At 35.4% G+C, this 16,520-nt stretch overlaps 1 protein-coding gene across 1 annotated transcript in view; it reads left to right on the top strand.

Annotated features, from left to right (window-relative positions):
- The first annotated feature begins 2,654 nt into the window (after positions 1-2,654).
- HCN1 (hyperpolarization activated cyclic nucleotide gated potassium channel 1) overlaps positions 2,655-16,520 on the top strand; it is a 194,224-nt gene continuing 180,358 nt past the window's right edge. The window contains exons 1-3 of the mRNA XM_085297700.1: positions 2,655-2,747; positions 12,134-12,242; positions 13,313-13,403. Coding sequence (XP_085153826.1) covers positions 2,655-2,747; positions 12,134-12,242; positions 13,313-13,403 — 293 coding nt within the window. The remainder of the gene's footprint in view (positions 2,748-12,133; positions 12,243-13,312; positions 13,404-16,520) is intronic.

The raw sequence follows: 16,520 nt of genomic DNA, 5'->3' as shown, positions 1-16,520 counted from the left end.
CACGAAGGTCCGGGAGCCGCCGGGCAAAGCGCCTTGCGCAGGTTTAACAGCTTCGTGTCACGTTGGTGCGAAGCGTCGTAGGAGTGCCCTAGGATAACGGCGAGGCAGCGCGCTTTTGTCCGCGTTTAAGTAAAATAACTTTAGCCAAACTAGAGCTGTGTATCAGACTGTGTTTTTACAGATAAGCCACTAAATACTGTGCTAGGTCAGACTGTTACTTTCGCGACAGTTTGGATACGTGCAAAATCGGAGCAGTCTCATGAAAAGCAGTGCAAGTCAATTCCCAGAGAGAGAGATTTTTCGTTTAAAAWTTTATTTTAAATGAGGGATTACTTCATTTCATGGTATGCATGAACCTTGTAAACTMAGCACTCTGATATTTGCTGAAGAAGGATCGGTGCCTTTAAGCCTATGTGATCAACGGGTTCAGTTGACCAGTCTACATGGATGTAATAACAAGTGAATCCAACTGGAGACTGTTTTTTAAARGGAAAATCCAGAACGTTCAATAGTTGCATGGGTCTCTTAAGAAAAAGTAGGTTAAAGAGAACACGTTTCAAAAAGAAACGGAAGGAAAGACTTCTAAAGCCTGAGTTTCTGTGGGACTGTTGGGAGYGAGGTGTTTCACGGTGAGTTGTGCTAGCGCCTGGCAGTGAATCCCGAGAGCTGTGCAGCTCCTAGTGCAGAGTAGGGCAGGCACTCAATTATGACTCAAAATCATGCTTCAAGTCCCGGCTTTTTCCTGGCTCCCTRGAGGCAGCGAACTGCACTAGTTCTTTTCCTGGAGCACTTTTTCCCCCTTGCATGCCAGCTCAGCCACACTAGCAGGTGCATTAAAGGGGAGAGCGCCAAGAGTCCACCTACTCCCTCCCTGCCAACAGGAGAGGGGAGCTAGCAGGTCACACCTGGTGCGCGCCCAGCATGAGTAGGGGATTAGAGGTGTCTGATACCCTCTGACTTTCCTGCACGCGTGCATGAGTAACTTTATTCGTGTGAGGATTCCATTAAAATGAATGAGATTATTCTTGTGAGTAAATGCACTCGTTTCATTGTAAGCTTGGATTCTGAGCACGGTACACGACAGCACAATATTTCAGGCAATATGAGATTATGAATCRTGTTTTGAGCCATGTGACTTTTAAAGCTGATACATGAAATAGATGATAAGTATACTGATTCTGTTTTATTACACAAATATCTTCCAATTCTATCCTAATTCCTCCTGTGGGAAGATTTACAGATCAGAGCTTATTTATTTTTTTTTCAATAGGAGTAAATGACACTTTGCAGATCTGCGGTCTGCCTCTTCTTAAACTAACTATATCTTGTGGGTTTTCCCGATGTGTTTTTCTTTTTATTAGATTTTTTTTTAAAGAATAAAAATGGAAACTTGGAGTCTTTCATTGGTCTTAGGATAATTCCCGGGTCTGATCCAGAGATAATTTTTTGCCATTAGGACTATTCCACTGAAACATCTACATGTTTATGTTGTTTCTCCTGAAATAATTTTAATTGTATAGTAAAACTACCCTTTCTGGTTGGCAGGATTTATAGAAATGGATAAATAAGTCATAATACATAGTATATTCATCTTCTGATATACCACAATACATGCATATATATAAGGGTGGAGTTCTCATTTATTTTTGCGTGTGATCTTGCAACAATGCAATGTTTGTATGTAGACAAGCTGTAAAGATTCCAAAGATGCTTTCTAGTTTCACCAGTATTTTAATAATACCAAGGGAAAAAACTAAAATTGCTATCAAAAAAACAACTAAAAGGTAAAAAGCTGAATATTTTACAGTATCCACATGGGAAGAATTAGAGTAAGTTTGTAAATACAGCTATTATTAGGATATTTGTAGCATATATGAAAACTGACATCGTTGTAAATTTTGAGTATATGCACACTTAGGAGAATATTGGGTTAACTATGTCAGGTATGAGAAAATTCTGATACAGGTTCATGTAGATTTTAAATTATTTTCCTGTTTTTCTAGTACTGAATACTTGCATACTAAATTTATTGAATACTTTGATACATTTGGTTACATTAATTGGCCACATTCACTCAAGGTTTGTATGAAATTTTGTATCTTTATCTACGCACTGAGAAACATTTTGATATGTAGTTTGAGGAAAGGGTACTCCTTCCTTCACCCTGCCCTCTTTTTTGGTATGAACAGAAGTGTGGAAAAACGTATGTATAAACTCAGTACTCCATGAATTGGTTGCTAACATCCTTGCTGATTTTGATACCTAGTTTTATGGTTCTTTGGTCTGTTTCTGCTTCAGAGAAGAATTTGCTCTTTGTCAGATAGGTATATCCTTGGAGAAATAAATTCCATGAGTATTACATATTTTTTTCCTTAAGAGAATGATCTTGTTCTGGGTTGTCCTTTRCTGGTCATCTGAGGTTATTGTCCAATTTGAAAACTGTTATGTAAACTGAGCACCTAGTACACATCAGAAACAATAAAAGAGCTCTGTTTATCTCTTCACAGCTGTGATTACTGAGTTGGACAAGAGTTCCTTGTAACTGTATGACTCACAAAAGTGAATTTATCATAAGTGTTTTGGTTAGAGTTTATTGAAGTCCTGCATGCTTTCTGAGAGATAACAAGTGCCTTCAGCTGGATCCACTCACGAGCATGAGAACAACCGCACAAGGAAGCGTTACAGACCTGACCCCTTGGTCTCGCAGCCACGAAATGAAAGCAGCACAAAGCCGATGGGAGAGCCGAGTAACTGCCAGGGATTCCTTTGCTTTCATACGTGTTTCAGTCATTTAATAGCAGYGCAATGGTGGGCTCAGGGTTTGGGTGACTTACATATTCTGGCTAAGTATTAGTGAAAATGTATGTGCCTGATTTGAGGTGAAGACCTGATAACTAATTTCTCCATGTCCTGAGACATATCACTAGTTCCACAAACTTTCGGTGGTGTTGCTTATGTGTGCCTGGACTGCTGGGTCCAGCCTGATGGCATCTCCCTCCCGTCCTATCTGTGAGTTCGTAGATAAGCTCACACTTTCTTAGAAATCTTGTGTTCATACCACATCAGGCAGATCATCTATAGTGATCTAAAAAGAATACAAACAGATGTTACCTCCAAAGTCACAGGAGAAAGGCACTTTTTAAAGAGAGCAATTGGAGAAAGCATGGTTGGGATTAAAGTATGTGTAAATAAATGTAGCCTTCGCACTCTGATGGTTACAAATGATCTTTAATTTGATGTTTGGAAACAGACTTTGTATGAAAGCAGGGACAAAGAATTTAAGTGGTTTCAAGATGAAGTGAAGTGAAAATGGAGTTGACAGTGGTGGATAAGGAGGTGCAATGCGGGTGATATTAGAAGTCATCTGTCTTATATAGAAAATTACAAAGTATGAACTGCTTTGTAACAGTAACAATAATCCATTGCCATTTTATATTGAAAGAATTTCTCTGCATAACTTCTTACCTATTTGCAGAGCACAAGAATAACAGAAAAGTAAAAGTAGAGCTAATTTAAAAAACMTGAACAGAAAATTTTGGAGCATAGTGAATAGTAAAGATGTGCCAAATTTAAAACTTGAGTACTACGCGTCTTTAAAAATGTATATTGTATATACATTTTAGGATTATATAAGCCTTTTTTGATACTCTACTTATTATACCTATAGTTTAAATTCTAAGAAGCTTAGAGTAAGCACTTTGTCCCTCTCTTATCACGTCTGTAATGTCTCCGTTGAAGCTAATGAGATTTATCTTTTTGTGAGCTGTTACATACTTAGGTTTACACAGGGTAGTAGAGTTGGAAAGTAATACTATTTGTGATTAGAGTAAAATTTATTGTATCATACTTTTGATATAACTTCTATAGATATATGTATATAAAATCAAGTATGTAAATAAAGTTGGTTTATATTAAATAGATTAGTTACAAATTAGTGTAGTTTTGTAGTGGATACAATATGTCACTGGTAGTGTAGGAGTCTGAAATATCTGTAGTTTTGTATCCGAAAGGTAGTCATCTCAAAATCTCATAATGTATTTAGGATTTGTAATAAGGTTCTCTTCTTGTACTCATGCTTTTGAATTAATTGCTAATATGCTGATTATCAGGCATTTATAACTATACTGTATACACTCTTTGCGCAAACTGGTTATTTTATGACTGAAGTACATTGTAGGACTATCCTTCATATATCTTTTTTTTAAATATCAGGCTGGTGACAACAATCACTTTTGTATGAAAAAATTTGCTAGTTAAGCTCTTCATGTTACAAGAATAGTCACTCTTTGTATATGACTAAAAATAGAGAAGTGTTCAGTATTTAAAAAATTATTAGCAGTGTTTGGCTTTTTGTTTGCTACATTCCATCAATTTTTTCACTTTACTTTTGTAAATGCCCTGAAGCATAAAATKACAAATTTGTACCTGTAATCTATCTTAATTCATTTTTAATATCAGAAAATTTTCCTGACAGTAAATCCTATTACATTTTATAATAGTTCCCYAGGTAAAACACAATTCCCATAAAAGTAAGCATTTTAAAGTAAGCTGAACTAAAAATGATCAACAAAGTGTTTTATTGGAAATGCTTTGATGTGGAAGATGGGCCAGAAAAGCATTAGGTTCTTTTTCATCTCCAGTTTCTATAATTTTTAATACTACATAATGCCTCATCATTGTCTGTCATTGATTGATTTGTTATGAAATCTAGTTGCCTGCAGCTAGCTACTGGCAATTCTTTTTGTACCAGTTGTTAGCATGGATGTATGAAAATAAATAGATGCATAGGATGTGCTTTCGGGTCCATAAGGATCCTCTGTTCTTGTCCCCTGTGTGATTTTCTTCTAGAATTGCAAAGGAAATCCTGCTGAATCCACYGGAGGTCAGTGTAGGAGCCACTTACCTTCTGGGCCTTTATGGGTTATGGGAAGGATAACGCCTTTATTTGTGTAAAGAAAGAGATCCACTTTGTTTATAAATATCCTTCTGTCTCTAGATAATGCAGAATTAGAATGCGTGGCCTGAGCTTGCATGTCTGTCTGACATTTCACAAGTTTATTACGTCTGCTATAGTTGTGGAATAACAGTCCAACAAACAGTCTTTTACAGAGTTCATGTACATAGAGTAATATTTACAGCAGAGAAAGCCTGGTAAGAAGTACATCAGAGAAGTTACTAGAGTTTGGCTTGTTTAACTTGGAATGATCTGGGCATCACCTGCAGCATCTATGAATAAGTACACAAGTAGCTTTTTTCTACAGGATGCTTGCTTTAGAATATTCAACTTCTTTACAATCTAAATAAAGGCAAATGTGTATGTTGTTGCTTTGGGTTATGTTTTAAAAAATCTCTATCACCAAACCATACCAAAATGTCATAGAATTCCTGTGGTTAAAAGATGATGGGGGCAGGGGTTATATCTGAGTCTTTAAACTCTGACCCAAGCTGCTCAATAACATCAGACTCTTTCAGTTTTCTGATTTTGTTTTGACAATGGTGGGAAAAGTGCTTGATTAGTATTATCTGTATACGTACTTACTGAAATTTAGACTTGTAAGAGCAGCATGTGGGGAAAAAAGTACTAATTCTGTTATTCACATTATTTTAGCAATATTAAACATTTTTGAATGTTTACTAGCAGTTTGTTAGCTAATAAAAGTAAGTGATGGAGTTATGTCAGTGCAAGGGTATTTTATTTTAGGTTTCTTGGACGTGAGTATATAGAGGGAACTATGATTTAGAATATGATATGAAAGGATGGCATAGTATATAAAGGTTTAGATCTAGGATTTTATTTGGAGTTTTAGTACTTAAAGCTGTATAGAATACACATAGTGTTTAATGAGTTGCCTGACTTTTTTTTTTTTTTTTTTTTTTTTTTTGTATAAAATCTTATTTAAATTTGGGTAGCTCAGTTTTTGATTGTTCAGTCTAGGTAGATATTTTGATGTACTCAGAAATAGAGACCTGTGATATAAGAGGTCACTTAAAAAGTATGAGTCTTCTGCATTTCAGTTTACTTAAGATAGGTGACATTGTGAAATCTAATTAAACTTTGTCAGCTTCTTTTGAAAGGCTTAATTTGAAGGTACTGTAGGACAAAATATTTTTAGAGAAGAAAGTATAACGCAAAATTCAGTAGAGAAACATACTTCATTTGGTCGTAAATAGCAGTACCATTCTCATCTGTGCTTTCACTCAAGAAAATACTTGAGAGCCTTCTGTGTCAACATACAATTTTGAGAGAGAAGAAACTCTTAACCTACTTCGCAGTGTTTAATTTTTAACCTGACAGTACAGTTCTGGTTAATTGCTTGAAAGTTCTTTAGGTGTCTATTCCCTGATTCTTTCCCAGAGGCATKATTTAATTTTAAAAATCATAGTGTATTCAGCTCTAATTATTGGAGGGCTCATTCTAGACACATAGCAAGGTATGTTAATGACCAAAAAATATATCAGCTGGAGTCAATGTCAGTACTACCTCAAGGACACTGTCATCTAGCTTCCATAAAATCTCTCTTAATATCTTTTAATCTGATAATAGTCAGATTCAGGCAAGCTGCACAATATTGTAAAATAATCTTTTCTGTTACTGCCTTGGTTAGCAATGCAGCTGGAACAACACTGGAGTGAACTTGTGTTCAGAAAATGTTCATTTGATTATCAAAGAAATACAATCTGTTTCCAYTATAAGACTACCATAAGACCAAAGACTGTTCTTATTTATGCCAGTGAAATTCCCACAATTGGAGTTGCAGCATGTAGCTAAGAATAGAATTTGGTTCTTATTGTGTTAACTTCTGTTCTGCTTATGAGGATGTCTAATGAATCATGTTTAACAAAAAAATTTGATGTGCTCTTGGAATTTAGCATACTGCTGAGATATTAACAACAAATTTTAAAACCCTAAAAACATCATATTTATTAAAAAAAATCTTATTCTTACTAAGATAATTTGTTGTCAGATGAAAAGGCAAAGGTTACTTTATACTCATAGTCAAAGTTAATTTAATATATAAAATGATAGTGAAGTCTGGCACTGTCTGGAACAAGTCTTTTTTGAATAATGTAGTTTAAAATATCCAGTATACAAAAAAAAATTGTTTGGACTTTTAAAAAAGTTTTATTATTCTTTTTCATCTAATTCTTAGTCTGAAATCTACTGAAGCTTATGTTTGTGCTAAACTTTGAGGATCTGAAGAGCCCCATGAAAATAAAACATGACTACAGCATTCATGAATTTGAGGATCAGATCTCCAAATTCTATACCTAGATATGCTGGTTGCCTCCAGACTTTTTTTTTTTCCTCTTGTCAACAAAGTATTMAAGTATGGAAAGTGTTGATGCTTCCTTGGTCTGTCACGTAGTGTTTTACAGTACCTTATCAGATCCTCAAAGAAGCAGTTTTTTGTGGCATTAATGCAGTGCCGGAAAGTGTTATTTTRATATGATTTGAACTTTGAACAAATCTGTAGATCACACTAAATTTAGGGGAATATTTCTTAGGTTTTAAATGCTAAGTGGTTGTTCGAACTTGCTCTGGATCAAAGCTATGGGAAATGCAGAGAAACTGCATAAGATACAATAAGATCTAACCTTGCACCCCGGAGATGGAATAAATGGTATAGATGGAAAACCATGGGGAAGTAATTGTTTGCACATGACTACTGTGAGGTTTTTCCCCCAGGCCATAAAGTGTTTTCTGTCTGTCTTTTTATTCTGGGAGGACTGATGATTTGTCTGGTAGAGGAATTAATGCAAAGCCAACACTAGGCCATACTATCCTCWAAAACATATTATTGCCTGGCAGACCTGCAGGCTTCTAGTTTTCCCAAACACATCGTGGGCTATAGGTGCCTTGGGCAGGCTGCACGTGTTCTTTGTTTGYGTTTAATTCCTCTGTGAATATAATGCATACCAGTTTGTCTGTCACTCTGACCTTTTCTTTAGTGCAAGACAAACTCAGTAGCAAAACAAAGTTTTTTTTTTTTTTGTTGTTTTTTTTTTTGGCTAAGATTTAGGATCGGTCTTCAAGATTTAAAAAAAAAATAGGAAACCAAACATCAGTGTTTAAACAAATAAAGCTTATATAGCTCAAGCTTAAATAATAGAGTGTCTAAGTGGTTACCTAACTTGGCAAGAATACTTTAGAGATGTCCCATTTCTCAGAGCCGTATGCCCAGTGTTTATAGAAACCCTGTTATCTAGGTGACTCCCTAAATAGTGAATCCTGCTTTTTCTGTCATTTCTCTATATCATTTCTGATGGTCTAGTTTTCAGATAGTGAAATCTCACTATAGAGACCTTGCAGTACTTACCTGAAAGTTTGCAAGAGCATGGAGATGTAGTCCCTGACACATCATCTGGGTAGTCTCTTTCTTTCTTTCTTTCCAACTTTTYTCCCTCATTTTGTTTTTCCCTCCCTGTCCCTTACTAGAGATACAAGACAGTTTGAATCCYTTTATACAAGTGTAAATGCTGTTTTGATGGTTTATTTAAATTTAGCTCTGCTCTGTGATTTTCCATTCTCATTGAGCCTATTAGCTAGGAGATCTTGAGCTTCTAGGCTAACTTCTTCGAGGTAGTCTGAACTAGGTACTCTTATGGTGTCTTGGAATTTTTAAGTATATACCTTATATAATTAAAACATTTAATTGTATTCACATTCTGTATTGTCCATGATTTTGTCACATCAGCAGCTTTCTATGGAGAACATGTCTGATACAACTGAATGTGCTATTAATGTAGACCTGGTAACAAGATCCTCTGGCCAAATTGTCCTTTCAACCCATTTATTGACAGCTTGGTGATTCTTGTGTTGCATACAGCTATCATACTAAAGATAAAATTAAAGGAGCGTTCTTACTGTAATGTAAAGGGAGTGCAGTGTCAAGAATAAGCACTGCCAGATGGTAGGCAATCTATCAAAGCRTTTAAAAAGGGTTAAAATATGAAAACGTCTGAAATCCAGTGGCTTATTAAGCAATAGACTTTGCATGTGTGGGACAAGTGAGAAATAAGTAACCTAATTTAGATGCCCACATGACCAAAGTTGGCTTTTAATTGCATATGTTCTGTCACCAAATATCCGAAGTGTATGTTTTTATTTACCTATAGATGTTTATTAAAATTAGAGCAGAATATTAAATGTAATGATATGCATTATRTTACTCAAGTGTTGAAAAATTGAGTAGGACTTGTATGTGTATTTATGGAAGTAGTGAATTTATTATAATGGCTGATTCCTCTGAAATAAAATAAAAATACTGGAAACAATTTTGAAGTATTTAATGTCAAAAATAATTAAACCGGTACCTAGTAACCAGAATGCACACAAAATAAAATAATTATGGGGTAACTATAGAGTCTGCATCCACCCCAAATCATGTTACTCATATAGACATAAACTAAATGCAACATAAATGATGACTAAACAGAGTTAAATGGATTTAACTGTGATATTTAAGGATATTACCTCTGAGTTTTATCTTTTTTTTTCTGCTGTTTTAAACTGAAGACAAGAACTCACCTGTTCTTGTTTCCTAAAGGTATATTTTCCTGTAATCTGCCTATATGCTGTGCTCTCTTTTGCATGAAAGCCAATTTTCCTGTGATGACAGGTGATTCTCATTAGAACAGGTCTTTGAAATGCCCCGTCAGTATAGTGTCAGTCAGTGATACTCAGTAATTTCTAGTTGTCTCCCCYCTGAAGACTGTATTAACACTGTTTTATATGACCATGGCTGTTTCTGTCATTTCTAAGCTGCAGCCAACTTTTTACATCCTCAGCATCTTTTTGTAGAAAGGATGGATGGGCTGTCCCCCCCCCCACATACACACACACACTTACTGTAGCACAACAAAACTCAGCTTCATTTCAAGGGATGAGAACTAACTTTATAGGACTGGAAAGGCCAGTAGGTCCAGGAGGTACAATTAGTCTGCCTAAAATGGTAGCAGATGTTACTGCTCTGGCTACTGACTTGAAGCCTCTTTTGTACCTTTTTTTTAAATCTAGTAATTCCATCAAGTGTCACTGAATTACAGYTTATCTTAACATCGAACGGATGTACGGATTTTATGCCACTGGCAAAATAACTAAACAGAAAAAGATACGTAAGTTGGTTTGATATTTCCAGGACAAAATCCTCCATGTCTAGGAAGGCTTTGAAAATATATGTTTTATCTGGTGCTCTGTGCATCATGTGCAGACCTCTATCTAACATCCTAAAGAAGTTAGGAGCCTATCTGTCTGTCTTTGGTTTTTGGAGGAAGTTTGGGACCTAGATAATTGTAAGCATCTGGTTTCTCTGCTTATATACTTTTTAGAATTCTGGCCATAAGGAGCCTTAAATGGTATGACTGATTTAAGAATATGATCACATATGAGTTCTGTGYGTTTTCTGAAGTAGTGTATCAGATTAATCTGAGTATGCTTCATGCTCCATGTCAGTCAGATCATATATTTTGATTTTGCAGTTTATAGATCACTATTTTTTCTAAGCTTCTGATGATCATTTTTTACTTCATTTTCTTGCTTTTTTCCACCAATTAATTATTAACATTTATTTGACTTTTCTAATTATTGTACATCTTCAGCTTAAGTCTTTTGGTTCATAATTCTCTGTCTTCGAAAATTAAACATAAATATTTGGCTAAATTAGTTTTTGTCTTTCTGGGGGAATATTGGCTTGTGGCTAAAACCTCTTTGTGRATCTCCAAAGTAAAATGTTTTGATTTGCTGGAAGACAGAAACCTATTTATTACATTTAGACAACTTCATTTTGAGTGAATATAAATGGAAGATAAAGATGGACATCTGGTGTTTTATCCACCACAGTAAAGGGAACAGCTTTTTTTGTTTTGGTTTATCGAAGCAATAATCATCTGTCTGTATGGTAGTAAATAGCCTTCTTGTTACTTTTTGCTCTTGTTTATAGTTAAGGTCATAGGTCCCTGACCAAAGTTTCTTTGAGTGCTTATTTTAGAGCAGCTTATCGATGGCTACAATTATAGCCAACTTTACTTGCAGGCAAACACTTTTCCCTGTCACCCTTAACCTGTGTTCTGTGTGGCTGATGCAGAGAACTAGCGCTGGGCTATGCAGAGTCATTTAGGAGTATGGAGTACTTTGTTTGAACTCTCAGAGATCGGAGAAAGAGAATTTTTGTACCCAGAGACTTCAAAGTCAATTGTGAAAAACAAAACACTCTATCAAAATATAAATCTTGCTAGTGGAGAAGTAGATTATTAAATAATTCTCTTTTATATTTTTTTCTCATAAATATTTATAGATGAAGCATGTAACAAAGCCTGTGGTTAAGTTTGAGCTAGTTTTCAGATCTTAATATCTTTATCAGTCTTTTATTTTTCAGGCTGAAAATTGACATGTTTCTTCATATTTCAAAGTGATTTACTCTTAGAAAACATGTGGAGGAAAAACTTACTTAATATGCATATTTTGTATAACAACTTTAGATGGTTCTGTCTCAATGAAGATAAAATAGAAATTTATAAATTTACTTAAATTTTATATTGGTTGTAAGTATCTTCCAGTGGTTCAGCAAAAATTTCATTTGACTAAGTGAAAACAAAATAGTTAACAGATACATTTCAAACCAATAATCTGCCACAATTCAGTAAGTACTTTCAATATATAGGTTTCTAAATGTAATATAGATTATGTTTTTAGAAATGGATCATGACCATATACTTCAGTGTTGCATATACCTGTAACTAGCTGTAATAGAATGTAATTTTTAAATTGGAACTGTGCAAAGGGCATGACTAGCAGTGCTTCCTTTGGCCAAGGTGTATTGGAAGGAGAAAAGGCAGGGCACCATTCTGCCTCCTTGGCCCTAGCAGCTTTTGTGTAATCTAAGAGGAGTGCCCAACACTGCAGTTTTATCTCAGGTTTTGCAGATCAAAACAACACCTAATAAATGTTGGGGGAGGGTGTTTTTTTTTTTTTTCCCCAAGGCATTTGATTGTTTGCTTTTTTAAGAACAGCCAAAGCTGTTCTGTGGCGGGGAGCGCTCTTGCTCCTTTATATTGAATTAAATTATGAAAGAGCTATTCAGAAAAACATTTCATTACACTAGTACTGTGTCTGAGACAGATTCTATATTTGCAGAAACGTGGTTTAAGTTTCAAACCTCCAGCCTTTGCTGAGCTTCTTTCAAGTGCATTTCATGAGCTTTCTCTCAAGCCTGCCTGCATGGAGGTTGCTGGAACATTAGAAGGTAAATGGCCTGGAAAGAAGACAACAGAAACGGAGGTAAAACAACAGGGTCACAGTTACTTAGGCCAGTAATTACAAAATCTTTGAACATCACATATTCTCTTTCATATTTGCTTAGTTTGCTTTTCTGGGTTTTCCTTTTTGTTTTAAACAAGTGAATATTGGGTCTAGCTATGGCTGTTCCGTGTAGCTACATGATTAGTTGATTTGTTTTGGCAATGCAGGCAGAAAGCTATGCTGTCAGTGCACATTCCAATTTACCATCCTTCTATGTAAATTGGGAAAATTTAAAGAAATGTTAAAATTGTTAAGCAGAGGAAGCGCTTCTTCATTGCATCTATTTGAATACGATGTAAGGTAAACGGCTAGCAGAGAGATCACGATACAAGTTGAATAATGAAGAAGGTAGGAATTTATGAATGTGATTAGAGTAAGGAAGAGCAACCTACAACAGCTGCTTTTCAGCTATGGTAAAGGCAGGCTTTTTAGTGTATAAAGTAAGAAATTTTGTTTTGAAAGATGATAGTGAATATTGAACTTCCTAGCTGAGTGTTTTTCTTCCTATCTGATTGTTAGTACAGAATTTTAAGGTGTGTCCCCATGTAAAGGGTATCATAATAGATACACCTGGGGAAACATTTAAAGTGACTGGAGGAGGATTGCATCTGTCATTTCTTAAGATGTTTTGCGTGGTATACATTGTATTTTTAATCAATGAATGTTTTATAGATATTAACTGAATTTATTTATATTAACTGAAAATAGTACAATTTTCAGCTCATATATTTGAGCATGTACACTAATCTTTCCTTTCAGCCATCAAATTAGAAAGCAAAAACATTCAGCCCAGGTGCTGAACATGCGGATTCATTTCCACCCTCTGCTAGAGAGGATTTGAACCTCTGCATTCACTTTGCACAGCACTTCTGGCATTGATACTTTCAGTATCACCTCTCAGAGTTGTTCTGCTTTGACAGAGCAAAAAATTGAGAAGAGTTTTCTGGTGCAATGGTTAACTTACTCATCCGGGAAGAAGATTGTGGTTTCTGCTGTAGTTTGCATTTGTTTAAGCAAAGGAGAATGTGTCAACAGAGTACCTTGCTTCAGGAGATACCCCATGCCTTGGTGTTTATGAATTTTATGCTCAAGTGGCCACAGATAGGTGAGGGAGAGTGATACATGTTTCTTGGACTTCAGTCATTGTTCCAGGTATTGAGCTGCTTTGCAAAAGGGGGATGCACATGGCATTACCTCAATGGCTTTTTAGCTAACTCTTTTGTGAATTTGATCTTTTCCTTTGCTTTTCTAAAAAGTATCTGAAATGTATTTTAAGCCTTTTTTATCCAAGTAAAAGTAAAAACAAACAAAACTATTATTTTTATTTGATCATGACCAATTCTTCATTTTTTTAAGTTATTTTTACAACAATCACAAGAGTTCTTAATATATCACTAAAATTATATTTTATTTTAAAATGATATTCTAATCAGATTTAATTGCCTTTTGAAACAAATGGTTTACTGCAACCTATAACTATAATCCATGGATCATAACAAAACAATCTACTGATTCTTAAAACAGCGCTTTCAGTTGTTTAAAGGAGTTGACAGTATTGCTCCATTCTCGACAATTACATTTCTATTTGAAGTAACAGGGGCTTTGGAGCCAGAGGTCAGCCACAGATAGAACTTTGTACATGAGCAGATATGTAAAAGGTGTATAGATACTCAGTCATGTATTTATTTTCACTCATGATGTAGGACTAAACCAAAAAGTCTTCGTATGTAATCCATCAACTTGTTCCATATTTGCTTTTTTCCTTTTTCCCCCATCTCTACATTGTTTTTCCCTTCAAAATATCTGAAGACTACTTCATTTTATAGTTTAAACATAGTGTGTTAATTCATGTCTAACTGTATGCCCAGTCTTACCTGCAATGATTTTTTTTCAATAAATGATGTACCATATTTTACCAACTGAAAAATCATGTTTGAGGTTGCTTGTCAGTTCTTACTCTATCTATAGTTATATTCATGGAGACAGTTTTTCACTTCCTAGTAGCAGAATTAAATTGATGAAAGTAGTAGTAGGAGGAGGTATGTGAAATCCTAGTGGATTTCACCACCTAGAAATCTTGGTAGCTGATGTGGACTAAGGTGAGGGTCTTGGTCTTTTTTCTTATTGTGAGAAGCATTCACCTCACAAAACTCATCTTGCAACTCATCTCGCCAGTGCCCAGGACTGAGATGTACCGATAGCTGCTGAGGGGTGTCCTCCCTTGTCGTCCCCTCTCCTGTCTCGGAGGATAAACGGAGAACATGGACTTTCCCCATCAGCAGAAACTTTAAAGATTATGGCGATAATTGGGGGACTGAATCAGTTTTTAAAAAAATCTATTAAAGAATGATAGTGATTTCTTTATTCTGAGGTAAACCAGTGGGTTATCATATTAATATTAATTGGCATGTTAGCCATAGGACTACTGCAGTTTTCTGTCATTTTGTAGAAGTTTTTAAGGTACCGCCCTCCCCCCCCCAAAAAAAACTTAGTATTTCTCTCTCTCTCTCTCTCTCTCTCTCTTTTTTTTTTTTTTTTTTTTTGAGGGAGTCTGGGTTAAATTACCTCCTTTTTCACAGGATATTTTGTTGGCATGCATTACAGAAGGTTTCTCCCAACTTAAGTCTCTCAATTTCTACTTACTATAGCGCCATCCTAAATATGATGTTCCTATACAGTACTTTTAAAATTACTTAAGAATTTTGTGGTAATTTTAATGTGTTCCAACATGAGAAATAACAGTATTTTGCAGTTGAGATCTCTTTAGATCCCCCTTTCAAGCTATTTCTGATGCCTGTAAATTGGTAATTTCTAATCTGAGAATGTGAATACCATTTTTTTTTTTTTTTTTTTTAACAAGTGTTCTACAAAAGTTTGCAGTTGCAAGAATGAGTATACTGGCAAGTCATATTTGGTTTAAGGGTTTCTAATTTGAAATTGAAGCAAACCAGTTAGAGTACCTACACAAGGCTTTGCCTGATATCGAGACATAGTCTAGCAGATTGAGAAGACAGGATAACTTTCAAGGAGACATACTACTTTTGCTGGAGGCAGGCTGATGCAGAAGCAGTTTTGACAATCTGAAATATTTTTATTTTGATAGCTTTTTCCAACATAGAACCCATTTGTGTGTTTTCACTGTTCCTCAGTGGTTTTTCTTCGTCAGCAGCTACCTGGCCAGGAGCACTACCCTGTATTTTGCTAAGGAATGGGGCCAGAGGAGGAAAAAACTGTGTGAAGACTGGGGAATTCCAGAGTAGTATCAGAACTGTACTGGGAATAATTCACTATTCTTGCCCAAGGTTAAGTGGAAGTCAAGCTTTAATTTTTCTTTAGTTTAATAAGTTTCTCTGTGTGAAAAGCAACTGCAAACATCAGATGTAGTCAAGCACTGATGGAAGGGGATTATTGGCTAAAACCAAAGAGCAAGCCATATTATTAAATAATAATGGCATAATGCTTAATTTTCTCTTGGTTCTCTCCATTCTCCCCTCCCATATGTAGTGAGGGCAGTATTAATCCTCTACCTTTTATTTTTCCACCTCAGCAATCGAAGACTTAATTTTTTAACACATGTAAAATACTTCAAAAACTTTGGGCAGAAGGTATTGCATGAGTAAAAGAAAAAATGACATATCTAGTGGTGAAACATGCACTGCTTGAATATTAGTAGAATTTAATGAAAAATGCGTATGTATCAGTTCAATGGTAATCAGTTAATTTTAAAGTGTCTTTCTATGGGCAACACTGTGATTTTCTGTTCTAGTGATCAAAAAAGATCAAACAAGCAAAAAAATCCAACCCTACTCCACCCACAAACTGTAAGCACTCAAGCTTTGGCCCTAACCAAATTCCATAACCAAAGCCTTTTGAAAGTAGTAAATTCTACTTTGCTGGGCTCTGATCAGGCCGCCCCGAGCTCTGCATCCATCTGGTCATGTGCCTTGTGCATGTAGTCACAACAGAGGAAAACATTGCGAATCTCTACTGCTAAGTATTGAACAAAAGTCTCTGTGTTTTGTCATCAGTCAAAGCTCATGGAAAAAAAATCTGAAATTATAAAACTTGCTAATTTTTACAGATAAAACTTCTGCAGATATTGTTTATATACAATATATAGCTGTATAAAAAGAGGAGTCTACATTGCAGGTAGAACCAATATTTAAAAATATCAGCAACACRTGTAAGTTAGTTCTCTAGACATGTATTACTAGCCTTGAAG

The sequence above is a fragment of the Rhea americana genome, unplaced genomic scaffold (assembly GCF_003343005.1).
Source record: "Rhea americana isolate MKP2758 unplaced genomic scaffold, rheAme1 scaffold_13, whole genome shotgun sequence".
Lineage (NCBI taxonomy): Eukaryota > Metazoa > Chordata > Aves > Rheiformes > Rheidae > Rhea > Rhea americana.
This window is presented reverse-complemented; position numbering and strand designations above follow the sequence as displayed.